General features: G+C 38.9%; 1 protein-coding gene across 7 annotated transcripts in view; it reads right to left on the bottom strand.

Moving 5' to 3' along the window:
* The window catches only part of CCDC30 (coiled-coil domain containing 30), a 135,917-nt gene that overhangs the window by 83,763 nt on the left and 24,456 nt on the right, over positions 1-27,698 (bottom strand). For all 7 annotated transcript variants that reach the window (XM_069588198.1, XM_069588228.1, XM_069588241.1 and 4 more), the window contains 5 exons: positions 23,522-23,611; positions 22,081-22,234; positions 11,821-11,892; positions 6,445-6,560; positions 4,083-4,181 (listed from right to left, as the gene is read on the bottom strand). In XM_069588198.1, coding sequence (XP_069444299.1) covers positions 4,083-4,181; positions 6,445-6,560; positions 11,821-11,892; positions 22,081-22,234; positions 23,522-23,611 — 531 coding nt within the window. The remainder of the gene's footprint in view (positions 1-4,082; positions 4,182-6,444; positions 6,561-11,820; positions 11,893-22,080; positions 22,235-23,521; positions 23,612-27,698) is intronic.

Here is a 27,698-nt window from a genome sequence, read left to right as displayed (position 1 = left end):
AAGAATCCCATACCCAGCAAAACTGTCTTTTCAAGAGTGAGGAAGAAATGAAGACATTCACAGATCAACAAAAGTTGAGAGACTTTGCTACCACTAGACCTGCCCTATGAGAAACCCTAAAGGGACTCGTATAGAGTGAAATCAAAGGATACTAGACAGTCACTCAAAGCCATATGAAAAGATAAAGATCTCAGTAGAGGTAAATATATGCGCAATTATAAAAGCTAGTATTATTGTAACAATGGCTTGAAATGCCACTTTTTGTTTTTTACATGATTTAAAAGATTAATATATCATATTAAAATTATATATGCTATGACACTGATGAAATTTGAAGACCTCATGCTAATTGAAATAAGAAAGTCACAGAAAAACATTGTATGATTCCACTTAAATGAGGTACTCAGAGTAGTCAAAACCATAGAGAAAGAAAGTAGAATGGTGGTTGCCAAGGCTGGGAGGGAAGGACAGAATAAGGAGTGTTAGGGAAATTAAGCAAATAGTCTTGTTTAGGCTTCAGAGACAAAGCAGGGAAGGCCTCTGACCTTGCTTCTAACCTGCCTGGACACTGCCCTGACTGGGAGCGACTGCCTGCTGTGAGTGCAAAACTTGCAGCACCATAGATGAGATGGCGGAAGAATCTTGAGATTGTTGAGCCCCTGAAGGGGGCCTGGCTAACCAAGCCCCAGGCTTCAGTTCAGTTCAGTTCAGTTCAGTCACTCAGTCATGTCTGACTCTTTGAGACCCCATGGACTGCAGCACGCCAGGCTTCCCGGTCCATCACCAACTCTTGGAGCTTACTCAGGCTCATGTCCATTGAGTCAGTGAAGCCATCCAACCATCTCATCCCAGGGTTAGCAACATTCCAAGTTTTACAAAACAAAACAAACAGCATTAACAGGAAACCAGGCTTGCAATTTGGTCATAGATTGATGATGATACCAGTTTGCATCCGTCCTGGGATTATAAGTGGGAACCCTGAACTGCAATCTCTGAAGACTGACCCATGGAGCCAACATCCTGCCTGGGACCCTTTCCCAACTGGGACTTCAGATGTGCTGTCACATGGGACTTCCCAGCGCCGTTTAAGTCTGGATGTGGGTCAAAACCCACTTTGTTGATGTATTCTCTGCTCTTTCTATTTCCCTTTTCTGTTAATGTTAGTATGTTGAAAGTAAGCTAGATAATTCTCTAACATATATCTGTATTATTTATTTGTATATAATGAGTGGTTTATTTTGTTAACAAATCCTTTGTTAACAAATCCTCTGAGATGAAAGTGCAAACTTTTGGCAAAAAAGGAGTTATTGTTTAATGGGTATAGAGTTTCAGTTTTGCAAGATGAAGAACATTCTAGAGGTGGATGATGGTTAAGGGTGAAAACCAATATGAAGGTGCTTGATATCACTGAACTATACACTTAAAAATCATTAACAAGGTAAATTTTCTGTTATATGTACTTTACTACAGTAAAGAAAAAATAGAAAAAAAAGTAAAACAAAGACTTTTGGAGACAATCAGAAAGTTTATCACTGTATCTGCACTAGAAGAAATGTTAATCAATATTCTTTGGGCTGAAGAAGTATGGTACCAGATGGAAATGTGGACCTGTGCAAGGTAATGATGAGCTCAAGAAATGGCCAGTAAGCATAAGAAAATACACTCAGTATCATTAGTCATTCAGGAGATGCAAATCAAAACTATACTGAGATATTACTTCCTACCCATTAAGATGGCTATAATAAAAGAGAAAAAATGTAACAAGTGTTGGTAAGACATGGAGAAACTGGAGCATTTATACACTGCTGAAGGGAATGTTAGATGGTACGACTGCTTTGGAAAATAGTCTGGCAGTTCTACAAAAAGTTAAATATAGAATTAATATATGACACAGCATTTCCACTCCTATGTACATACTGAAGAAAAATGAAAACTTGTTCACACAAAAATTTGTACATGAATGTCCATACCAGCATTATTCATCACAAAGTGGAAGACAATCTGACCATTTCTTATAAAATTAAACATGCACTTGCTCTGTGATTCAGTAATTCCACTGCTAGACATTTATCTGAGAGGGAAAAAACAGACTGGTATGTGAATACTAGTAGCAGCTTTTTCATAATAGCTGAAAACAACCTGATTATTTATTAACCAATGGCTAGATAAACAATGCATAGTATATCTATATATATACAGGAATGTTACTCAGCAGCTTAAAAATGAACTACTGATACAGGAAACAACATGGATAAATCTCAAAAGCATTATTGTATTAATAAGTGAAGGAAGCCAAACACAAGAGTATATACTAGATGATTCTATTTATTTAAAATTCTAGAAATGGTATGGTCATAGAAAGTGGTGGAGTGGGAGGCACTGATAGCAAAAGGTGAGGAAACGTTTTAGGTTAACGAATATGTTATTTTCTTGATTGCAGTGGTTGTGGTTATACAGATGTATGCCTTTATCAAAGCTCATTGAACTCAACTCTTAAAATATGTATTTTATACTGTATTAAATATTTGGTGAAATTAATTTTATAAAAGAAACAAATTAAGTTTTAAATATTTGAAAAATGCTTAATCTCACTACCATTAGATGATTGAAACGAAAACTACACTGAGATACCCATTCTCATTTGCATTTGGTAAAGATTTCATAAACATTTGCATGTTTACTAAATGCAAATATGTGACAATATATTCAGTTAGTGAATCTCTGGGAAACTCTCTTTCTCCTACACTTCTGAGGGAAAAGGAAAATGATGAAATTTCCACTGAGCAGTATCTGGCAACACTGACCAAAATTACTGATGCATCTACTCTCTAACCTTGTAATCCCATTTTTGTGACTCTATCCTACAGAAACACCTGTATAAATATGCAGAAGACTAAGAAATAACTCGAGTGCCCATCAACAGGAGACTGGTTAAATAAAGTATAGTACATCCACACAACAGAATGCTAGCTGCTCTAAACAATGAGGGAGATCTCTTTGTATGATATGGAAGGATCTCCAGAGGCATTTTAGTAAAAAAGGAAAGAAAAAAGAAAAGGAAGGAAAGGAGGAAATCTGAATAAATATTCAAAATGCTTCTATATGAATAAAAGTATGTATATCTTTATTCATTAAGTCAACTTTAAATCAGAGTGCCACCATTCTGGGTTGCCTGGGAGAAATTCTGGTAAACAATCCTGAAATCTTGCCTGGAAATTCCTTCTTCCCTTCCTTCCTCATTTTCTTTCCTCCCTCCGCCACCCTCCCTCCTTCATTCTTTTCTTCCTCCACCTTCTTTCCTTCCTACCCTTTCTCCTTTCCTTCCTTCCTACAAAATGCATTATTACCTGGGAAAGAGTTTTGGAAGACAAGAAGAACATTTGCTCCTTGGGTAGGGCATCAAGAAATCCGGTGGCTATAATTTCCTTGATACCGAGGAGGTGGGGGGTATAGGGCCCAGGGAGTTACAGTGAAAAAGACAAGTTCCAGGGAAGGAGATCCCTCAGCAACAAGGAACGTTACTCATCTTAGGTGTACAAGAGAAAAGGCTGTAGCAAACCACCTCTCTGAGCTGAAAGTCTGAAACCACCCTCTCTATGACACACTCGCTCTTGCTACAACCTGCCTTGTGTTTGATCATTTTGCCCACCACTTCAGAGGCTGACTGTGCTGAAAAGACTGGAAGCTGTACACACTGGAGCCTAAACCATATTTTATTTCTCTCTGATATGTGGTTCCCATTACCCACTCCCCTACCACTGGTTGACTCTATAAAGCAACTTCATTTTGACGATTAAAAATGCCCATATTGGTTGTATTTTTGTAAGATTCTTTTTTCTTTAACAAAATGAAATGGGGAAACCCATTATATTTTTCATATTAATCATTCCCTGTGGGGGCAAAGTGAATAGAAACATATCCTATCCTCTGTACTCAAATTTCTTTCTCCACACTCTGGCAAGGCAATAGGAAAAGGCAGGCAAGAAAAGAGAAGCACGTGCTCAGCAGCCAGTGCTCTGGTGCACTCTGTAAAATGCAGCTCACTTCAAAATGAGAAGTCAGAAGCAACAGAACTTTACTACCTCTACTTTCTGTTCAGCACCCACAGTTTTTCCGGGAGAGTGGTTTCCGAGATGCTTATGCTCTTGAGCTTCACGCGTTCCTCTTTTAAGTCGTTCAACCTGAAATACAAAAGCATTTTAAATACACAGTTGGCGGGGGTGGGGTGGGGTGGGGTAGGGGGGGTGTTGCTTTATTTTAAAAACATACAGGTTATACATGAATACATTCTTTGTGTGAAAAATTTAAACAACATATAGGTATACAGAGTAAAAAGTGATCTTTTCCTTCACATAACTTTGTGCCACAATTTCATTTCCCTTTCCAGAAGTAACAATGTTTCGGATATACCCTTCCTGAACTTTATCTCACAGGCGTGCATGTGTGTTGCTGTTCAGTCACCCAGTCATGTCTAACTCTTTGCGTGTGTATATACATACATATTTTTTTTTGGGGGGGGTGGTTTCCCTGGTAGCTCAGATGGTAAAGAATCTGCCTGTAATGTAGGAGACCCAGGTTCAATCCCTGGGTTGGGAAGATCCCCTGGAGAAGGGAATGGCTACCCACTCTAGTATTCTTGCCTGGAGAATTCTATGGACAGAGGAGCCTGATAGGCTACAGTCCATGGGGCTGAGAAAGAGATGGACATGACTGAGCAAACATATATAAATATATATGTGAGTGAAGTCACTTAGTGGTGTCTGACTCTTTGTGACCCCGTGGACTGTAGTCTACTACGCTCCTCCGACCACGGGATTTTCCAGGCAAGAGTACTGGAGTGGGTTGCCATTTCCTTCTCCAGGGGATCTTCCCAACCCAGGGATCGAACCCAGGTCTCCTGCACTGTAGGCAGACGCTTTACCGTCTGAGCCACCAGGGAAGTCCAAATATATATGTATATATGTGTAAAACATACACAAACATGTTTAAAATACATTGAATACATTTTATCAGTATTATATGTACAAATTTATAGAGATTTAGACAACTTGAACAATATTTATTCTTATGATTACATTTTAAAATTATGATAAAATATACATAACACAAAATTTACCATTTTAACCATTTTTAAGTATATAGTTGAGAAGCACTAAGCATATTCACATTATTATGTAACCATCACCACCATCCATCTCCAGAATTCTTCTCATCTTGCAAAACTGAAGCTCTAATCATTAAGCAATAACTCCTCATCCTGCCCTTCCCCACAGCCCCTAGAAACCACTATTCTACTTTCTATCTCTGTGATTTTTGACTACTTTAGGTACCTCATATAAATGGAATTATGCACTATTTGTCTTTGTGTGACTTGTTTAAGTAGTCTAATGGCTTCAAGTTTCACCTATGCTGTAACATATGTTAAAATATCTTTCCTTTTTAAGGCCCTATTATATATATATATATATATATATATATATATATATATACACACATACACACACACAAACACACAGATATACACCATACTTTGTTTATCCATTCATCTGTCAATGGATACTTGAGTTGCTTCAACTTTTTGGCTATGAATATGAGTGAATAAATCTCTGATCAGTGCCTGCTTTCAATTCTTTTGGGTATATAACCAGAAGGAGAATTGCTGGTAACTCTATGTTTACTTTTTAAAGGGAGTACATGCCATTTTCAAGTGTGTCTGTACCATTTTACATTCTTAACAATATACAACGGGTTCTAATTCCTCAACATCCTCATCAACATTTGTTATTTTTTATTTTTTTGATAATAGCCATCCTAATGAATAACTACTCATTCTTCCAACAAAATTTCTTGAGCACTTAAGAGTGTGTGCCAGGCATTGCATTAGATACCAGAGAGATGATTGCGAAATGAATAGAACTAGAATTGGAGTGACAGAACACTCGAGTGCTCTTGCCTGGAGAATCCCAGGGACAGGGGAGCCTGGTGGGCTGCTATCTATGGGGTCGCACAGAGTCGGACATGACTGAAGCGACTTAGCAGCAGCAGCAGCAGCAGCAGCATAGTTATCTAGAACCTGGAAGTGCATATTAAAAATGATTCAAAAACATAATACAACTAAGTGTTTAGTATTAACAAACTCAAACTTTGGTAAATGCGAAAAGTATAAACTATTATCTAAATTCTTATTAAAAAGTAAAGATCCTATAGAAGCACAAGAGCAATAACATCACTGTTCAGCATATGTGGTTAAAATGTATGAAGCAGAAATACTGACACAAAGCGTCCAGGTCAAAGTATAGCATCTACCTGCCATGTTATAGCCACCAGAATCAGACTTCACTAATGGCCAATGGATGATGTGTTATCCATCTAGGCTGCTCTGACTGCTGTTAGTCTGTACACATTTAGATTAACTCTAGGAACAAATTTAATTAAACAACTTACCTCTTCTCCAAGTACTTTTTTTTCTGAGTCAAGTGATCGAACCTGACTTCTTAGAGCCAGAATTTCCTCATCCAGTCTCTGATTATGTTCCTTTGCTTTCCGTAGGTCAACTGAGTCTAAAACAAAGAAAATGCAATTGATTCAACTGGACTGAAGTTTTTTTAAATTAATGAATTTATTTTTGGCTACACTAGGTCTTCGACATTGTGCGTGGTATTTCTCTAGCTGCTGAGAGCGGGTGCTGCTCTTTGCTGAGGTGTGCAGGTATCTCAGTGCAGTGGCGTCTCTTGTGAAGCACAGCCTCAGTAGTTGTGGCTCACGGGCTTAGATCCCCACGGCATGTGCGAGTCTCCTGGACAGGGATCCAGCCTGTGTCCCCTGTATTGGCAGGTAGATTCTTCTTTTTTTTTTATTTTTATTTTTTTTAATTAGCATTTGTTATTTAATTTTTTTTTTTTAGGTTTTTTTTTTTAGTTTTTTATTTTTTAAATTTTAAAATCTTTAATTCTTACATTCTTAACTACTGGACAACCAAAGAAGTCCATGGATTGAAGTTTTAATTTGGGGGCATTAAGTCTAAAACCTGAGGAAGTGCTATTTCCTGCTGTTCTTGCCAGTTCTACCATGTCTCTGCACAGAAGAGCTGCTAGACCGTCAAGCTCAGCCCTAGAATGTTGTACCAACTCATGAAACGGAACAGAATGTTTTGTCAATTCTCATGCCAGTCTAATGAGCTGGCCTTTTTCAGAGTAGTGTTTCCAGCAATAGAGGTTCTTCCAGGACCTGGAATTTTAAAACAATTGAACCTGCCTTCTAAAACCTAAATGACCAAGAAAATCATCTTCCTAGGCTCCTGTGGTCCCATCTCTCTTACATGTGTGTATGATCAGTCACTTCAGTCATGTCCAACTCTTTGTGACCGTATGGACTATAGCCCGCTAGGCTCCTCTGTCCATGGGATTCTCCAGACAAGAGTACAGAAGTGGGTTGCCAGGCCCAGGGAGATCTTCCCTCCCAGGGCAGATCCTTGAGGAGATCTTCCCAGCCCAGGGATCGAACCCGCAGCTTTTACATCTCCTGCATTGGCAGGTGGGTTCTTTACCACAAGCTCCACCTGGGAAGTCTCTCTTACACACCTCATGTATTCCTTGCTACTTCTCTTGCATTTGCTAACAGTAAGATCCCCATATACAGCTGATGCACTGAGCTAGGAGCAATGAACAGACTGTCCAAGCGAAATCAGATTAATCCACCAAAATCATCTTCTGGCCACTCTCACCTCAGCACCTCATGTTGAGTTCTGCTTTTCCTAGCACTCATCAAAGTTTCGATAGTATAAACTTGTTGCTGGTAATTTTCTTGGATCAGCAGCTGTTTCTTTTTTTCACTTATGTTTCTCCTATTTTTTTTTATACTGCTGTAAAGTTTCCTTTGTCTTCCTTCTTCATTGCCTGTTTAGTTTTTAACTTGTATTAATTTTTCTTTCTTAATTTTTTGGTTTCCCTTGCTATTCCCCTTCTCCTTAGCATATGAATTTTTAACTTGAAAAATGCTGAAAACATGCCAAAAAGAAAAAAAAATAATTCACAATCCATATACATATATGGAAGGCAAGATTTGTTCTAACTTTTGCATATGCAGTTTAAAAATATTTGAGCAATGCTAGACAATACTGTCAGCAAATTTACTGCCTGTGAATACATCATGGATATCTTTACAAGATAGTATACCTAAAGTCATTTTCCATTTATTTGGAATGATTTTTTAATTGAAGTATAATTTATATACAATATAGCAAACATATTAAGTGTTCAGTTTAATGAATTTTGAAAATTTTATATACTTGTGAACTTGCCTTCAAAAAGATACAGAACAGTTTCATCAAACCATAATATATCCTCAAATCCTTTTCAGTCATTTCTCCACTCCCACCCACCCCTATAGCCACTTTCTGACTTCTATCACAGAGACTATTAATAGTTTTGCTCATTCTTGGTTTTCATATAAATTAAATCTTGCAATACACATATGTTTGTTTCAGGCTACTTTCTCTCAATATCTACAGTATTTGGGGGATTCACCGCTATTTTATTGATAATTTGTTCCTTTTGCGTCCATCTTATTAATATACCTTGATTTGTTAATGCAGTACCTCATTTCGTTCTGCATAGTAAGCAACTGTCCAAATTGCCATTTCAATGTCACTTCCCCCTACTGATGAAGATTTAGGTTTGCTGCCAATGCTTATTCTTGTAAACAATTATACAAGGATTTTCCTTGTTCATCAGTCTCTAAGTCCTTATGACATTATTTCCCAAAAAATAATTCCCTAGAAAGAAATGACATAGCTGGATCAGAAGACATGCACATTTAAAAACTTTGACAGAGCCTGCCAAATTATTCTTCAGAAAGATTGTACAAAGCTGTATTTTCACAATGGCATTGTCTATTTCTCTATACTATATATTACCAGTATTTTTAACTTTCATAAATTTAAAAAATACAGTTTTAAATAGGTCACTAAAATTAGTACTGTTCTGCTTATCACAAATGGAATATAGGCTTTTTGTTTCTTTAAAACATCAAGCTAGGGCTTCCCTGGTGGCTCACTGGTAAAGAATACGCCTGCCAATGCAAGAGATATGAATCCTATCCCTGATCCAGGAAAATCCTACATGCCGCAGAGCAACAAGGCCCGAGCATCACAACAACTGAGCCTGTGCTCTAGTGCCTGGGAGCCGCAACTACTGAAGCCCAGGTACCCTAAAGCCCATGCTCTGCAAGGAGAAGCTACTACAATCAGAAGCCCACGCACTGCAAACAGAGAGTAGCCCCTGCTCTCCATAACTAGACAAAAGCTTGTGCGGTAACACAGACCCAGCACAGGAAATAATAAATAAATAAATAAAATTATATTTTAAAAAATCAACCTATACAGTTAGGTTCAGAGCGGATATTCTCTTCCAACCCTTATCTACCCTGACCTGAAATAATGTTGTTAATGTGTGTGTGTATGTGTGCGTGTGTGTTCAGTCACTCAGTTGCATCCAACTCTTTGTGACCACATGGACTGTTGCCCACCAGGCTCCTCTGTCTGTGGGATTTCCCAGGCAAGAATACTGGAGTGGGTTGCCATTTCCTCCTCCAGGGGATCTTCCTGTCCTAGGGACTGAATCCACATCTTCTGCAGGTGGATTCTTTACCACTGAGCTACCAGGGAAGCCTATCCTTTGGTTACCTAGGGACTTTCCAAAAGTCTTCATTGTCGTGACAAAAGACACCTTTATTAGGGTGAAGACCAAATACATGTTGCTGCTGCTGCTGCTAAGTCGCTTCAGTCATGCCTGACTCTGTGCGACCCCATAGACAGCAGCCCACCAGGCTCCACCGTCCCTGGGATTCTCCAGGCAACAACACTGGAGTGGGTTGCCATTTCCTTCTCCAATGCATGAAAGTGAAAAGTGAAAGTGAAGTCACTCAGTCAAGTCTGACTCTTGGCGACCCCATGGACTGCAGCCCACCAGGCTCCTCTGTCCATGGAATTTTCCAGGCAAGAGTACTGGAGTGGGGTGCCATTGCCTTCTCCGAAATACATGTTACTTACTATAACATCACAGGGTAAATAAACCTAACTTTATAACTATTTAAAACCAGTAGACATATTTTAAATTATTTTTGTACCTACTATCATTATAACACTCAAATTTCATTCTATTTCACTATAGTTAGTGTCATTTATACATAGCCAAGTTAGGAAAAGGAGTACATCAAGGCTGTATACTGTCACCCTGCTTATTTAACTTCTATGCACAGTACATCATGAGAAACACTGGACTGGAAGAAGCGCAAGCTGGAATCAAGATTGCCGGGAGAAATACCAATAACCTCAGATATACAGATGACACCATTCTTATGGCAGAAAATGAAGAGGAACTAAAAAGCCTCCAGATGAAAGTGAAAGAAGAGTGAAAAGTTGGCTTATAGCTCAACATTCAGAAAACGAAGATCATGGCATCTGGTCCCATCACTTCTTGGGAAATAGATGGGGAAACAGTGGAAACAGTGTCAGACTTTATATTTTGGGGCTCCAAAATCACTGCAGATGGTGACTGCAGCCATGAAATTAAAAGATGCTTACTCCTTGGAAAAAAAGTTATGACCATCCTAGATTGCATATTCAAAAGCAGAAACATTACTTTGCCAACAAAGGTCCGTCTAGTCAAGGCTATGGTTTTTCCAGTGGTCATGTATGGATGTGAGAGTTGGACTGTGAAGAAAGCTGAGCGCCAAAGAATTGATGCTTTTGAACTGCGGTGTTGGAGAAGACTCTTGAGAGTGCCTTGGACTGCAAGGAGATCCAACCAGTCCATTCTGAAGGAGATCAGTCCTGGGTGTTCTTTGGAAGAAATGATGCTAAAGCTGAAACTCCAGTACTTTGGCCACCTCATGTGAACAGTTGACTCACTGGAGAAGACTCTGATGCTGGGAGGGATTGGGGGCAGGAGGAGAAGGGGATGACAGAGGATGAGATGGCTGGATGTCATCACTGACTCGATGGACGTGAGTCTGAGTGAACTCCGGGAGTTGGTGATGGACAGGGAGGCCTGGTGTGTTGCAATTCATGGGGTCGCAAAGAGTTGGACACAACTGTGTGACTGAACTAAACTGAACCGAAGTTAGGGTGAGGTGTTGTTAAATGCATTATACAGTGTCTTAACCTCAGTGGTCAGAGAAGGCGACGGCACCCCACTCCAGGACTCTTGCCTGGAAAATCCCACGGACGGAGGAGCCTGGCTGCAGTCCATGGGGTCTCGAAGAGTCGGACACGACTGAGCGACTTCACTTTCACTTTTCACTTTCACGCATTGGAGAAGGAAATGGCAACCCACTCCAGTGTTCTTGCCTGGAGAATCCCAGGGACGGGGGAGCCTGGTGGGCTGCTGTCTATGGGGTTGCATAGGGTCGGACACGACTGAAGCGACTTAGCAGCAGCAACCTCATTGGTCGCAGTAAAACATGTTTGTGTTAACCAAAGGTTTTGCAGTCAGACATACAGGTCTAATACTTAATGTAGCTACTGGATAAGTCATTTAACCTTGCCACGACTCAAGTTTCTTTATCTACAAAATGGTTAGAATAATACTGCAACTTGGCATTGATGTTAGGATTAGAGATAATGCATGTAAAATGCCTGATAGAGTATATGTTAGTAAGCAACAAGTGGTAGTAACAGTAATAAGATGGTAGAGATAGTAATAATAGAACTAGTAGTAATACCATTATTTATTAAATATTATTTAATAAATTACTTGACAAATTATATTATTGTTTAATGTTTTATTATTAAATATTATAATATCTGTTAAAATTACTCACCATTTTCTTTCAGCTTTATCAAATTTTCTTTCAATTTCTCAATTTCTAGTTGAGCCTTCTCAAATGCAGAAGCTAAAAGAAAAAAAGAGCAATATATTTGTGTAAGGAGCACATGATTAGCATAATACTCAACTTTCAAGTGACCCTCTGGAATACTTTCTTTCTGATGGCTGTCCTCTGAGTTTCTGCATAAATGTCACCTCCTCCAGGGAGCTTTCCCAGAGTCCCCTCTTAATGTTCCTACTACATCTTAGGTTTCTTCCTATCCCTGATATTGCTGATCATGTAATCTTTCCCTGTTTCTCTAACCAGATTCTATGCTAAAGAGTTTGGACCACTGTAAACAAAAGGAATAGCTAAAAGTTTTTAAGCATGGTATTACAAATTTAGTAAAAAGAAATTACACACATAAATACTTAAAATTAATGCCTAAAATTAATAATACTTAGAATTTCACCAGCTGTTCCTAAAAATAGCAAAATAGAAAAATTTCAGAAATAACTTTTGGTACTATTCGAGAATTGTATGAGGATTACAGAATAGCATAGAGAAAGTATATGGGGCACAGGAGTCTATTGAATTTGCGTTCTCTAACCCAGGTTTTATCACTTTGCCTCCTGTGGTCTACTCATCACCAATACTACAACTGATAGGCCTCCTATAATGGCAAGTTGAGGAATCTCCCAGGAGTAAGAGACCAACATGAATCTTACAAGAGATCATTCCCAATCACATAGAAAAGGTACATGAAGCAAAGTCCAGAGGAAACCAGGCACAAGCTTCCAAGAGTCATCTCTCAGCAGTCATACAGGATGGGCTTAATTTCTCCAGCAATGAATTGGACAATTCACATGAAAAGTCTGCCAAGAAAATTCATTACAGACTCAGCAGCCAAAGTTTTTACTGGGGGCTACTTACACAGACACCACCTTCTGCCTAGAACATACCAAAATTCCAGACTCTCAGAAGGAAAGCAGGTTTTTAGCATAAACCACATTGTACAAACAGGTCAGGCACAGTGAGCCACTGTTATAAATTGGGGGAGGGAGGGAATCTTCTCCAGATCCAAGTTCTCAGATGCTGCTGCTCCTGCTGCTGCTAAGTCGCTTCAGTCGTGTCCGACTCTGTGCGACCCCATGGACGGCAGCCCACCAGGCTCCCGTCCCAGGGATTCTCCAGGGAAGAATACTGGAGTGGGTTGCCATTTCCTTCTCCAATGCATGAATGTGAAAAGTGAAAGTGATGTTGCTCAGTCGTGTCCGACTCTTCGAGACCCCATGGACTGCAGCCCACCAGGCTCCTCCGTCCATGGGATTCTCCAGGCAAGAGTCCTGGAGTGGGGTGCCGTTGCCTTCTCCATTCCAGATGCTAGCCAAGGGCTAACCTGACAAACAGGACTTTCTAAGGACAGCAGGGTCAAGTCTTCTATTTTAACTATTTTCTGCACAGGATGGATATACATTTTGTTTATCCACTTACCAATGATAGATGTTTAAGTTGTTTCTATGTTTTGGCTAGTACTGTAAATAACAGTGCTTCGAACATTCACATACAACTTTTTTTAAAATGTATTTTATTGAAGTATAGTTGACTTAAAATGTGTTAATTTCTCATACAAGCTTTTTAGTGGACATATATCTTCATTTCTCCTGGGTCACATGATAATTTTACACTTAACACCTTGAGAAAATGCCAAATTGCTTTCCAAAGTGTCTGCACCATTTTATATTCCCATCAACAATGTTCCAATTTCTTCACATCCTTGCCAACACTTGACATTATCTTTTTTATTATAGCCATTCGGGTGGGTGTGGAGTGGGATCTCATTGTAGATTTAATTTGCACTTCCCTAGTGATCAATGATTTTGAGCATCTTTTCATGTGCCTTTTGGCCATTCACATGCCTTCTCTAAAGAAATGTCTACTCAAGTTGTTCATTTTAAAGTTAGACTGTCTTTTTATAATAACACAAAAGAATGCTGCTGCTGCTGCTAAGTAGCTTCAGTCATGTCCGACTCTGTGCGACCCCATAGACGGCAGCCCACCAGGCTCCGCTGTCCCTGGGATTCTCCAGGCAAGAACACCGGAGTGGGTTGCCATTGCCTTCCCAACATAAAAGAATATATAAGTAAGAATTCTTCATATAGTCTGGATACGAATTCTGCATCAAACACATAATTTGCAAACATTTCTCTCAGTCCACGGTTTGTCTTTTCACTTTCCTGTTGGTATCTTTTGAAGTACAGAAATTTTAATTTCAATTAAGTAAAATTTATTAGGCTTTATTTTATCACTTTTGCTTTTGGTGTTATATCTAACATGTGATTGTCAGGGCCAGATCATAAAAATCCACTCTATGTTTTCTTCTAAACATTTATAGTTTTAACTCTTGCATTTAGCTCTGTGGTCCATTTTGAGTTAATATTTGTGCAGGCATAGCCCCGACCATCAGAGCAAGACCCAGATTCCCCTCCAGCCAGTCACTCCTTTCAGGAAGCTTCTACAAGCCTCTTATCCTTATCCATCAGAGGGTGGACAGAATGGAAACCACAGTTACAGAAAACTAACCAAACTGATCACTTGGATCACAGCCTTGTTTAACTCGATGAAACTCTGAGCCACGCTATATGTAGGGCCACCCAAGAAGGAGAGGTCATGGTGGAGGGTTCTGACAAAATGTGGTCCACTGGAGAAGGGAATGGCAAAACACTTCAGTATTCTTGCCTTGAGAACCCCATGAACAGTATGAAAAGGCAAAAAGATATGACACTGAAAGAGGAACTCCCCAGGCCAGTAGGTGACCAGCATGCTACTGGAGAAGAGTGGAGAAATAACTCCAAAGAGAATGAAGAGACAGAGCCAAAGCAAAAAGAACACCCAGCTGTGGATGTGACTGGTGACGGAAGAAAAGTCTGATGCTGTAAAGAACAATGTTGCATAGGAACCTGGAATGTTACGTCCATGAATCAAGGTAAATTGGAAGTGGTCAAACAGGAGATGGCAAGAGTGAACATTAACATTTTAGGAATCAGCGAACTAAAATGGACTGGAATGGGTGAATTTAACTCAGATGACCATTATATCTACTACTGTGGGCAGGAATACCTTAGAAGAAATGGAGTAGCCCTCATAGTCAACCAAAGAGTCCAAAATGCAGTACTTGGGTGCAACCTCAAAAATGACAGAATGATCTCTGTTCATTTCCAATGCAAACCATTCAGTATCACAGTAATCCAAGTCTATGCCCAAACCACAAATGCCAAAGAAGCTGAATGGTTCTATGAAGACCTACAAGACCTTCTAGAATTAACACCAAAAAAGATGTCCTTTTCATCATAGGGGACTGGAATGCAAAAGTAGGAAGTCAAGAGATACCTGGAGTAAAAACAGGCAAGTTTGGCGTTGGAGTACGGAATGAAGCAGGGCAAAGGCTAACAGTTTTGCCAAGAGAACGCACTGGTCATAGCAAACCAAACACCCTCTTCCAACAACACAAGAGAGATTACACATGGACATCACCAAATGGTCAATACTAAAATCAGATTGATTCTATTCACTGCAGCCAAAGATGGAGAAGCTCTATACAGTCAGAAAAACCAAGACCAGGGACTATGGCTCAGACCATGAACTTCTGATTGCAAATTTCAGACTTAAACTGAAGAAAGTAGGGAAAACCACTGGACCATTCAGGTATGACCTAAATCAAATCCCTTATGATTAAACAGTGGAAGAGACAAATAGATTCAAGGGATTATATCTGATAGATAGAGGGCCTGAAGAACTATGGACAGAGGTTTGTAACATTGTACAGGAGGTGGTGATCAAAACCATCCCCAGGAAAAAGCAAAGCCAAAAGGCAAGATGGTTGTCTGAGGATGCCTTACAAATAGCTGAGAAAAAAGAAGTGAAAGGCAAAAGACAAAAGGAAAGATATACTCATCTGAATGCAGAGTTCCAAATAAAAGCAAGGAGAGATAAGAAAGCCTTCCTAAGTGATCATTGCAAAGATATACAGGAAAACAATAGAATGGGAAAGACTACAGACCTCTTCAAGGAAATTAGAGATACCAAGGGAACATTTCATGCAAAGATGGGCACAATGAAGGACAGAAATGCCATGGACCTAACAAGAGCAGAAGATATTAAGAAGAGGTGACAAGAATACACGGAAGAACTAAACAAAAAAGATCTTCATGACCCAGATAACGACTATGGTGTGATCACTCACCTAGAGCCAGACATCCTAGAGTGCCAAGTCAAGTGGGCCTTAGGAAGAATGACTATAAACAAAGTTAGTGGAGGTGTTAGAATTTCAGCAGAGCTATTTCAAATCCTGAAAGATGATGCTGTGAAAGTGCTGCACTCAATATGCCAGCAAATTTGGAAAACTCAGCAGTGGCCACAGGACTGGAAAAGGTCAGTTTTCATTCCAATTCCAAAGGAAGGCAATGCCAAAGAATGTTCAACTGCTGCTGCTGCTAAGTCGCTTCAGTCGTGTCCGACTCTGTGCGACCCCATAGACGGCAGCCCACCAGGCTCCCTGTCCCTGGGATTCTCCAGGGAAGAACACTGGAGTGGGTTGCCATTTCCTTCTCCAATGCATGAAAGTGAAAAGTGAAAGTGAAGTCGCTCACTCGTGTCCAACTCTTAGTGACCCCACAGACTGCAGCCCACCAGGCTCCTCCGTCCATGGGATTTTCCAGGCAAGAGTACTGGAGTGGGGTGCCATTGCCTTCTCCAAGAATGTTCAAACTACCACACAATTGCACTCATATCATATCCTAGCAAAGTAATGCTCAAAATTTTCCGAGCTAGGCTTCAACAGTATATGAACTGAGAACTTCCAGATGTTCAAGCTGGATTGAAGAAAGGTAGAGGAACCAGAGATCAAATTGCCAAAATCTGTTGGATCACAGAAAAAGCAAGGTAATTTCTGAAAACATCTACTTCTGCTTCATTGACTATGCTAAAGCCTCTGACTGTGTGGATCACATTAAACTGCAGAAAATTCTTAAACAGCTGCGAATACCAAACCACCTTACCTGCCTCTGCGAAACCTGTACGCAGGTCAAGAAGCAACAGTTAGAACTGAATATGGAACAATGGACTGGTTCAAAATTGGGAAAGGAGTATGTCAAAGATGTATATTGGCACCTTGCTTATTTAACTTATATGCAGAGGACATAATGTGAAATGCCTGCCTGGATGAAGCACAAGCTGGAATTAAGACTGCGGGAGAAATATCAATAACCTCAGATATGCAGATGGCACCACCCTCATGGAAGAAAGCGAAGAGAAACTAAACAGCCTCTTGAGGTAAAAGAGGAGAGTGAAAAAGTTGGCTTAAAACTCAACATTGAAAAAACAAAGATCATGCTATGTGGCCCCATCACTTCATGGCAAGAAGTTGGGGCAACAATGGAAACAGTAAAACGCATTATTTTCTTGGGCTCCAAAATCACTGCAGATGGTGACTGCAGCCATGAAATTAAAAGATGCTGGCTCCTTGTAAGAAAAACTGTGACAAACCTAGATAGTGTATTAAAAAGCAGAGACACTACTTTGATGACCAAGGCCCATCTAGTCAAGGCTATGGTTTTTCCAGTGGTCATGTATGGATGTGAGAGTTGGGCTGTGAAGAAAGCTGAGAGCCAAAGAATTGATGCTTTTGAACTGTGGTGTTAGAGAAGACTCTTGAGAGTTTCTTGGACTGCAAGGAGATCCAACCAGTCAGTCCTAAAGGAAATCAGTCCTGAATACTCATAGGAAGGACTGATGCTGAGGTTGAAACTCCAATACTCTGATGCAAAGAACTGACTCATTGGAAAAGACCCTAATGCTGGGAAAGATTGAAGGTGGGAGAAGGGGATGACAGAGGATGAGATGGTTGGATGGCATCACCGACTCAATGGACGTGAGTTTGAGTAGGCTCTGGGAGTTGGTGATGGACAGGAAGGCCTGGCATGCTGCAGTCCATGGGCTCACAAAGAATTGGACATGACTGAGCAATTGAAGTGAACAAACTGATACCTAAATAAGCAATAACAACAACAATCATATGAAAGGATTTGCAACATTGTTAACTGTCAGGGAAATGTTAAGTAAAGCCACAGTTAAATACTGTAACATAACTCACCAGAAAAGGTAAAATTAATAAGACTGACAATACCAAGCACTGAAAAAGAATGTGAAGGAACTAACAACGCATACACAACTGAGCAGAGCTTAAATTAGTACAACTATTTGGAAGACAACATGGCAGTAATCTACCACTTCAGTTCAGTTGCTCAGTCATGTCCAACTCTTTGCAACCCCATGAATTGCAGCACACCAGGCCTCCCTGTCCATCACCAAATCCCAGAGTTCACCCAAACTCATGTCCATCAAGTCGGTGATGCCATCCAGCCATCTCATCCTCTGTCATCCCCTTCTTCTCCTGCCTCCAATCCCTCCTAGCATCAGAGTCTTTTCCAGTGAGTCAACTCTTCCCATGAGGTGGCCAAAGTATTCGAGTTTCAGCTTCAGCATCAGTCCTTCCAGAGAACACCCAGGACGGATCTCCTTCAGAATGGACTGGTTGGATCTCCTTGCAGTCCAAGGGACTCTCAAAAGTCTTCTCCAACACCACAGTTCAAATGCATCAATTCTTCAGCGCTCAGCCTTCTTCACAGTCCAACTCTCACATCCATACATAACCACTGAAAAAACCATAGCCTTGACTAGACAGACCTTTGTTGGCAAAGTAATGTCTCTGCTTTTCAATATGCTATCTAAGATGGTCATAACTTTCCTTCCAAGGAATAAGCGTCTTTTAATTTCATGGCTGCAGTCACCATCTGCAGTGATTTTGGAGCCCCCAAAAATAAAGTCTGACACTGTTTCCACTGTTTCCCCATCTATTTGCCATGAAGTGATAGGACCAGATGCCATGATCTTCGTTTTCTGAATGTTGAGCTTTAAGCCAACTTTTTCACTCTCCTCTTTCACTTTCATCAAGAGGCTTTTTAGTTCCTCTTCACTTTCTGCCATAAGGGTGGTGGCATCTGCATATCTGAGGTTGTTGATATTTCTCCTGGCAATCTTGATTACAGCTTGTGCTTCCTCCAGCCCAGTGTTTGGCAGTGAGGACATACCCCTTGTCCAAGGTAAGGAGCAGTGGCTGCGCTTTGCTGGAGCAGCTGTGAAGAGATACCCCAACGCCCAAGGTAAGAGAAACCCAAAGAAGATGGTAGGTGTTGCAAGAGGGCATCAGAGGGCAGACACACTGAAACCATAATCAAAGAAAACTAGTCAATATAGTCACACGGACCACAGCCTTGTCTAACTCAATGAAACTAAGCCATGCCCTGTGGGGCCACCCAAAATGGGCGGGTCATGGTGGAGAGGTCTGAGAGAATGTGGTCCACTGGAGAAGGGAATGGCAAACCACTTCAATATTCTTGCCTTGAGAACCCATGAACAGTATGAAAAGACAAAATGATAGGATACTGAAAGAGGAACTCCCCATGTTGGTAGGTGCCCAATATGCTACTGGAGATCAGTGGGGAAATAACTTCAGAAAGAATGAAGGGATGGAGCCAAAGAAAAAACAATACCCAGCTGTGGATGTGACTGGTGATAGAAGCAAGGTCCGATGCTGTAAAGAGCAATATTGCATAGGAACCTGGAATGTCAGGTCCATGAATCAAGGCAAATTGGAAGAGGTCAAACGGGAGATGACAAGAGTGAATGTCGTCATTCTAGGAATCAGCAAACTACAATGGACTGGAATGGGTGAATTTAACTCAGGTGACCATTATATCTACTATTGCGGGCAGGGATCCCTTAAAAGAAATGCAGTAGCCCTGATGCTCAACAAGAGTCCAAAATGCAGTACTTGGATGCAATCTCAAAAATGACAGAATGATCTCGGTTCGTTTCCAAAGAAAACCATTCAATATCACAGTAATCCAAATCTATGCCCCAACTAGTAATGCTGAAGAAGCTGAAGTTGAACGGTTCTATGAGACCTACAAGACCTTTTAGAACTAACACCCAAAAAAGATGTCCTTTTCATTATAGGGGACTGGAATGCAAAAGTAGGAAGTCAAGAAACACCTGGAGTAACAGGCAAATTTGGCCTTGGAGTACGGAATGAAGCAGGGGAAAGGCTAATAGAGTTTTGCCAAGAGAAAGCACTGGTCATAGCAAACATCCTCTTCCAACAACACAAGAGAAGACTCTACACATGGACATCACCAGACGGTCAACACCGAAATCAGATTGATTATATTCTTTGCAGCCAAAGATGGAGAAGCTCTATATAGTCCGCAAAACAAGACTGGGTGCTGACTCTGGCTCAGATCACGAACTCCTTATTGCCAAATTCAGACTTAAATTGAAGAAAGTAGGGAAAACCACTAGACCATTCAGGTATGACCTAAATCAAATCCCTTATGATTATATAGTGGACATGAGAAATAGATTTAAGGGACTAGATCTGACAGATAGAGTGCCTGATGAACTATGGATGGAGGTTAGTGACATTGTACAGGAGACAGGGATCAAGACCATCCCCATGGAAAACAAATGCAAAAAAGCAAAATGGCTGTCTGGGGAGGCCTTGAAGATAGCTGTGAAAAGAAGAGAAGCGAAAAGCCAAGGAGAAAAGGAAAGATACAAGCATCTGAATGCAGAGTTCCAAAGAAAAGCAAGGAGAGATAAGAAAGCCTTCTTCAGCGATCAATGCAAAGAAATAGAGGAAAACAACAGAATGGGAAAGACTAGAGATTTCTTCAAGAAAATCAGAGATACCAAGGGAACATTTCATGCAAAGATAGGCTCGATAATAGACAGAAATGGTATGGACCTAACAGAAGCAGAAGATATTAAAAGAGGTGGCAAGAATACACAGAGGAACTGTACAAAAGGGATCTTCATGACCAAGATAATCACGATGGTGTGATTACTCACCTAGAGCCAGACATCCTGGAATATGAAGTCAAGTGGGCCTTAGAAAGCATCACTATGAACAAAGCTAGTGGAAGTGATGGAATTCCAGTCGAGCTATTTCAAACCCTGAAAGATGATGCTGTGAAAGTGCTGCACTCAATATGTCAGCAAATTTGGAAAACTCAGCAGTGGCCACAGGACTGGAAAAGGTCAGTTTTCATTCCCATCCCAAAGAAAGGCAATGTCAAAGAATGCTCAAACTACCACACGATTGTACTCATCTCACACGCTAGTAAAGTAATGCTCAAAATTCTCCAGGCCAGGCTTCAGCAATACGTGAACCATGAACTTTCAGATGTTCAGACTGGTTTTAGAAAAGGCAGAGGAACCAGAGATCAAATTGCCAACATCCGCTGGATCATGGAAAAAGCAAGAGAGTTCCAGAAAAACATCTATTTCTGCTTTATTGACTATGCCAAAGCCTTTGACTGTGTGAATCACAATAAACTGTGGCAAATTCTGAAAGAGATGGGAATACCAGACCACCTGATCTGCCTCTTGAGAAACCTATATGCAGGTCAGGAAGCAACAGTTAGAACTGGACATGGAATAACAGACTGGTTCCAAATCGGAAAAGGAGTACGTCAAGGCTGTATATTGTCACTCTGCTTATTTAAGTTATTTGCAGTAATCTACCAATACAGAACAAATACTTAACCGTCTGATCTAATAATTCTACTCAAGTATATCATGATCAGAAATGTATAGATAAAGACAAGAATACTTAGAGCAGCACTGTTCATAATAGACCACAACTGGAAACAACATAAATGTCTATCAAGAGTAGAAGGGCTAAATAAAATAAATGGAGTATGTTTATTCAATGAAATACTAGAGTACAAACGGCAAAAGTGAACAAATTACTGTTACATGCAAGAATATGGATGAATCTCACAAATATAATATTGAACAAAAGAAACAAGCTAAACAATGTATATTCCCTGCAGTTAAAACTGAGAAATAGCCTTAAAAGTTAGGACGAGTCATGACTTTAGGGGAGGAGAGAGTATGTAGACATAGGGAGAAGAAACAGGGCTTCTGGAGCACTGGAAATTTCTTGCACTGGGTGGTGTATTGGAGTTGTACACCTTTTGGTAGTTATGATATGCTTCGACAAAAACTTCTGGACACTGTAGAAAATGAGACTACATATCAGACTTTTATGTGTTTATCTTAGAAGAGTATTTTCTCTGTGTCCTTGTGTTTTACCCTTAGCAGGACCATCACATTTAAAACATGGTCAGATGTTCATCTGTCAGCACAGCTTACCGAGTTTGCTCTGTACCTTCTCCTTCCCTTGCAGTTCATCTGTGAGCCTTCGGATCTCTCCATGGGCCATCTCTAACTTCCGTGCTACGTCCTCCAAATCTCTCTCTCTGCAGTTTTGTGGTGTTTTATCTTTTTCTGGATCTTCATTATGGGACTGAAATAAAATTGCTGTTAGTAGTACACCAAAAAGTAAATATACTCTTAGGATATTGCCCTATAAGTGTTTGAAAGCCAATAAAGAAGAGTAGATTATTTATGTGCATTTCTTTTTCTAGGTTGAACCATATAAAATTAGTGATATTTTATTGTTTTTATACAATTTCACCTTCAAACCTAAAACACTTAAGAGATTATGGTTATATAATTATTTTTAAAACTAGAAATTTAATCATAAAAATAATCGTTGGCAAAAAAGAAGGAAAATATTCCTCATTTATATGGTAATTAAATACAGCTTGTAAAATGCCTTTACATTAAATTTTATTTAATTTCAAAGTTGGAACAATTAGGGCTCAATTCATGTTTAGAGCTCCTTTCCTACGACTATTTTTAAAGCATTTTAAAAGCTATGTAAGAAATTAAATCTTAATTATATTTTGCTTTTGATTCCCAAGATATGTATTTCATATATGAATATAATTTCATTATACAAATTTTCCTAAAAAGTAAGAAAACAACCAAATATTAATACCATCTACATAAAAAAACTACTTTCAGCTTACTGGTATATTTCCTTGCAGTATTTTTCATTTACACACATTTTTTACATAGTCATAGTCTCAATCTATGTCTGGCTTTTTCATTTAACATTATACAAGGATTTTTTTTTCATACATTGCTATATAGATTGTGTAATGATAATTTTTAGAGGCTATATAATGTTCCAGTGGGTACAACATAATTTATATAATCATTTCAACATTTTGGTAGTTTTCCATTTTTGCTATTGAAAATAATACCATGGTTTCATCCACATATATTTATCTTGGGTTGCTTCCCATTGTTAAATTCTCTATATATACTTTATTCACTGGATTTAACTCTTAATAACATTTCCCTAGATCAAAAATAATTTCCACAAAGAGAATTACTTATATTTAAAATAATGTGCAACACATTTTAAAGGACCTCCCTGCAAAAAGAAGCTTCAAATATATTTGGAAAGAAGTGTGTACTGTCCCAAGGTGATTTTTCAAAGGACATAACACATATTGATTGCTTAAATTTTGATACATTCAATAAAAATCAGCTATTGTGTTAAACAATTTATTTTTTCTTCCCAAATTTCTATGATGTGTTCATAATACTCTTATGCACAACTTATATCTTTTACAGCATGGATTTATGCATTTTAATGTATTCAAACAAAATACTTCCAAGGTAAAAGCTAACTTGTAATTACCTATTATTACTAAGCAAAAGATTGCAAATTTTTTCTTACCTCACTCAGGCTTTTTTTAGACTGATGCACAGGTTCTTGATGTTTCTGATGGTCCTTTTGCAGAGGCTGGTGGGTTTGTTCAAGTTTCTCCTAAGTGAGGTAAATGAATATTATATCAATCAGCTTCATGAACAAAAGTTGAGGTAAGGTGAAGTTGCTCAGCTGTGTCCAACTCTTTGCGACCCCACAGACTGTAACCTACCAGTCTCTTCTATCCATGAGATTTTCCAGGCAAGAGTACTGGAGTGGGTTGCCATTTCCTTCTCCAGAGGATCTTCTCAACCCAGGGATTGAATCCAGGTCTCCCGCATTGTAGGCAGATGCTTTACTGTCTGAACTACCAGGAAAGTCTTAAAATGTCATTTAAATTAAAAATATATATAATCAAGTAGAGAAAGAGGGAGCACAATCCAGTCAATTTTATGAGGCTAGACTATGCATTCTCAGTGAGATAATACTGCCCCCAGGGGAGTTCAAACTGATTCCTAAGTGGGGAAATCTTACCCTTTTAAATACAAAGTACAGACGTCTGTGGTACATAAACAGAATTACTTTATATCAGTACCATCAAGATTTCATGGGAGAGTGATAGAAAAAATTATTTTAAAAGTCTCATTATAGAAGCAATAATAAACAAAAAAAAGGCTGGCTAACACTGTCTAGATGGATCTTGATATTAAAACCTGACAAAGGTAACACAGAAAGAAAAATCACAGGGCTACCTCCCTCATAAATAAATATAGATGCAAAAATTTAAAGAAAAGCTTATCAAACTGAATCTATACTATTTAGAAAGGATAACATATCATGAAGCAGTTGGATGTATCCCAGGAATACAAGATAGGTTTAACATTAGAAAATTAAATCAATGAAATTCTCACATTAACGGGTAAAAGTTCGAAATGACTTCATCATTTCAATAGCTATAGAAAAAAACTCAACATTTTCTAAACTCAACATCAATTTCTAATAGAAGCTCTGAACAAATCAGGAATAAAGGAGAACTTTCTTAACTCAATAAAGTCTATCTTTAAAAAACAGCAACTCTTTTTTTTTTAACAGAATATAGCTTTATTTATAGAATCTTACAAATTTAAAACATTTACAGTCCACATAACTTATTTTCTTTTCTAATATACCCTCATAACTTCTGACCTATTTTTAAAAAATACTGTGATGGAACTGTAGAACTGTAAAAGAAAACAAGAATAATAAAAATCTAACCTCTCTCTTTTGCAAAAATCAGACAACTTTTTGAAAAGATAGCAACTCTTAACCAAACATCATACTAGTGAATAGTTGAATACTTTCTCTATGATATCATTAACAAGACAAGTATGTCTGCTATTCAAGATAATACTAAAGATCCAATCAGTATAGTAAGGTAAGTAAAGAAATTTAAAGGAATAAAGATGGGAAAGGAAGAAACAAAAGTATCATTATTCTCAGATATGACTGTACAGGTGGAAAAAGTACAAAATCTTCAAATAAATTATTAAAATGAACGGGAAATTTCAGCAATATTGTTAAGTATAGTCAATATATAAAAATAATTATACTTTTAATACTAGCAATAGATAATTAGAAAATTAAATTCTCAAAAAACATACAGCATTCACTACTAACAGCATCCAAAAATATGAAGCAACTACCAATAAATATAACAAAAACGTGCAAGATTTTGTGAAAAAAGTGATAAAACTTTACTTATATACATTAAAAAGTAAATGGAGAGATAGTCTATGATCACAGATAACATCAATATTTTAAGATAGCCAGTTCCTCTCAAATAGACTTATAGAGTCAATGCAACCAAAACTCAAAATCCCAGAAGGAAAGAATTTCTTAAACAGGACAGAAAAACACTAACTATAAAACAGATGATTGATAAACTGAACAATCGTAAATTTAAGAACTTCTGTTCATTAAAAGACACTTTCAAGAATATTAAAAGGACAAGTCACAGAGTGGGGAAAAAGTATTTGTGACACAAGACTTGAAACCAGAACACAGACAAAACACGTAAATAAGAAGACAGACAACTCAATTTTTTAATGGACAAGAGACCTGAATAAACACTAACAAAATAGGAAATGCAAGTGACAAATAATTACACTAAATTCATTTGTAATCAGGGAAATGCTAAGTAAAACCAATATGGGATATCATTATGCACCCAGTAGTTTAGCAAAAATTTAAAAGTCTGAAAACATCAGGGGTTGATGAGAAGCAAAGGCATTCTCATACAATACTAGTGCCAAAATAAACTGGTACCACTAATTTAAGAAGAAAGTTTGACATTATCTAGCAAAGCTGAAGATCCACCTACTCTATAATTTCCTAAATCTACTCTTAGCTGTATACCCTATACAAATGAATGCACACACAGAAGAATATTCACAGCAGCATAACTGATAAAATTAAAATACGTTCAAAATAGATAATAAATTGGAAATAACCCAAATTAGCATAGAATGGATAGGCTCATGCTGTATATTCACATGATGGAATAATACATAGCAGTGACAAGCTGATTAAAAACAGATAATACAAATATAACGTTTTACAAAAAAGCACTTCCCAAAGTTGATTCCTTGTATGTAATGTTCAAAAATAGACAAAACTAAACTACTATATATATTATTTAGGGATGCACACCTTCGTGAAGAGAAAGGGGTTGTGATCAGATAAGAAAAGTTCTAGGCAGTTGGCCAGCAATAGGTGAACTGAGAACTTCCAGATGTTCAGATATGCAGATGACACCACCCTCGTGGCAGAAAGTGCTGCTGCTGCTAAATCATTTCAGTCATGTCCAACTCTGTGTGACCCCATAGACGGAAGCCCACCAGGCTCCCCCGTCCCTGGGATTCTCCAGGCAAGAACACTGGAGTGGGTTGCCATTTCCTTCTCCAATGCAGGAAAGTGAAAAGTGAAAGTCAAGTCGCTCAGTCGCGTCCGACTCTTCGAGAACCCATGGACCGCAGCCTACCAGGCTCCTCTGTCCATGGGATTTTCCGGGCAAGAGTACTGGAGTAGTGCGCCATTGCCTTCTCCAATGGCAGAAAGTGAAGAGGAAATAAAAAGCCTCTTGATGAAAGTGAAAGAGGAGAGTGAAAGCGTTGGCTTAAAGCTCAACATTCAGAAAACGAAGATCACGGCATCTGGTCCCATCACTTCATGGCAAATAGATGGGGAAACAGTGGAAACAGTGTCAGACTTTATTTTCTGGGGCTCCAAAATCACTGCAGATGGTGACTGCAGCCATGAAATTAAAAGACGCTTATTCCTTGGAAGGAAAATTATGACCAACCTAGATAGCATAATCAAAAGCAGATATTACTTTGCCAACAAAGGTCCATCTAGTCAAGGCTATGGTTTTTCCAGTGGTCATGTATGGATGTGAGAGTTGGGCTGTGAAGAAAGGTGAGCGCCGAAGAATTGATGCTTTTGAACTGCGGTGTTGGAGAAGACTCTTGAGAGTCCCTTGGACTGCAAGGAGATCCAACCAGTCCATTCTGAAGGAGACCAGACCTGGGTGTTCACTGGAAGGACTGATGCTGAGGCTGAAACTCCAAAACTTTGGCCACCACATGCTAAGAGTTGACTCATTGGAAAAGACCCAATGTCTCTGTTTTTGAATATGCTGTCATATTGGTCATAACTTTCCTTCCAAGGAGTAAGCGTCCTTTAATTTCATGGCTGCAGTCACCATCTGCAGTGATTTGGGAGCCCAAAAAAATAAAGTCTGACACTGTTTCCACTGTTTCTCCATCTATTTCCCATGAAGTGATGGGACCAGATGCCATGAACTTAGTTTTCTGAATGTTGAGCTTTAAGCCATTTAAAGGATATATGTTATCAAAAAGACGAAGGAAAATCTCTACATGCTATTACAGATACTGAAAACAATAGGCATAATGGAATATAATTTGAATTTTAAGAGAATGGAAATTTTTTTAGAAAGATAGATTAAAAAATTGTTGGCAGTGGTTGCTTAGCAGTGTGAAACTGAGGATTTGAGGTGAGAAGATAACTCATTTTTCATTCTATTTTATACTGCTTGAATCCTTTTTTACTATGTGCCTATATTAAGTTAAAAAGCCAATAAAAAAACTAATGTTAAATAAAATATAGTTTATATGTAGATCAGGCTTTGCAAAACTTCTTGGGGTTTCAA

This window comes from Ovis canadensis, chromosome 1, assembly GCF_042477335.2.
Source record: "Ovis canadensis isolate MfBH-ARS-UI-01 breed Bighorn chromosome 1, ARS-UI_OviCan_v2, whole genome shotgun sequence".
Taxonomy (NCBI): domain Eukaryota; kingdom Metazoa; phylum Chordata; class Mammalia; order Artiodactyla; family Bovidae; genus Ovis; species Ovis canadensis.
The sequence above is the reverse complement of the archived record's forward strand: the minus strand, read 5'-3'. Positions and strand labels throughout refer to the sequence as shown.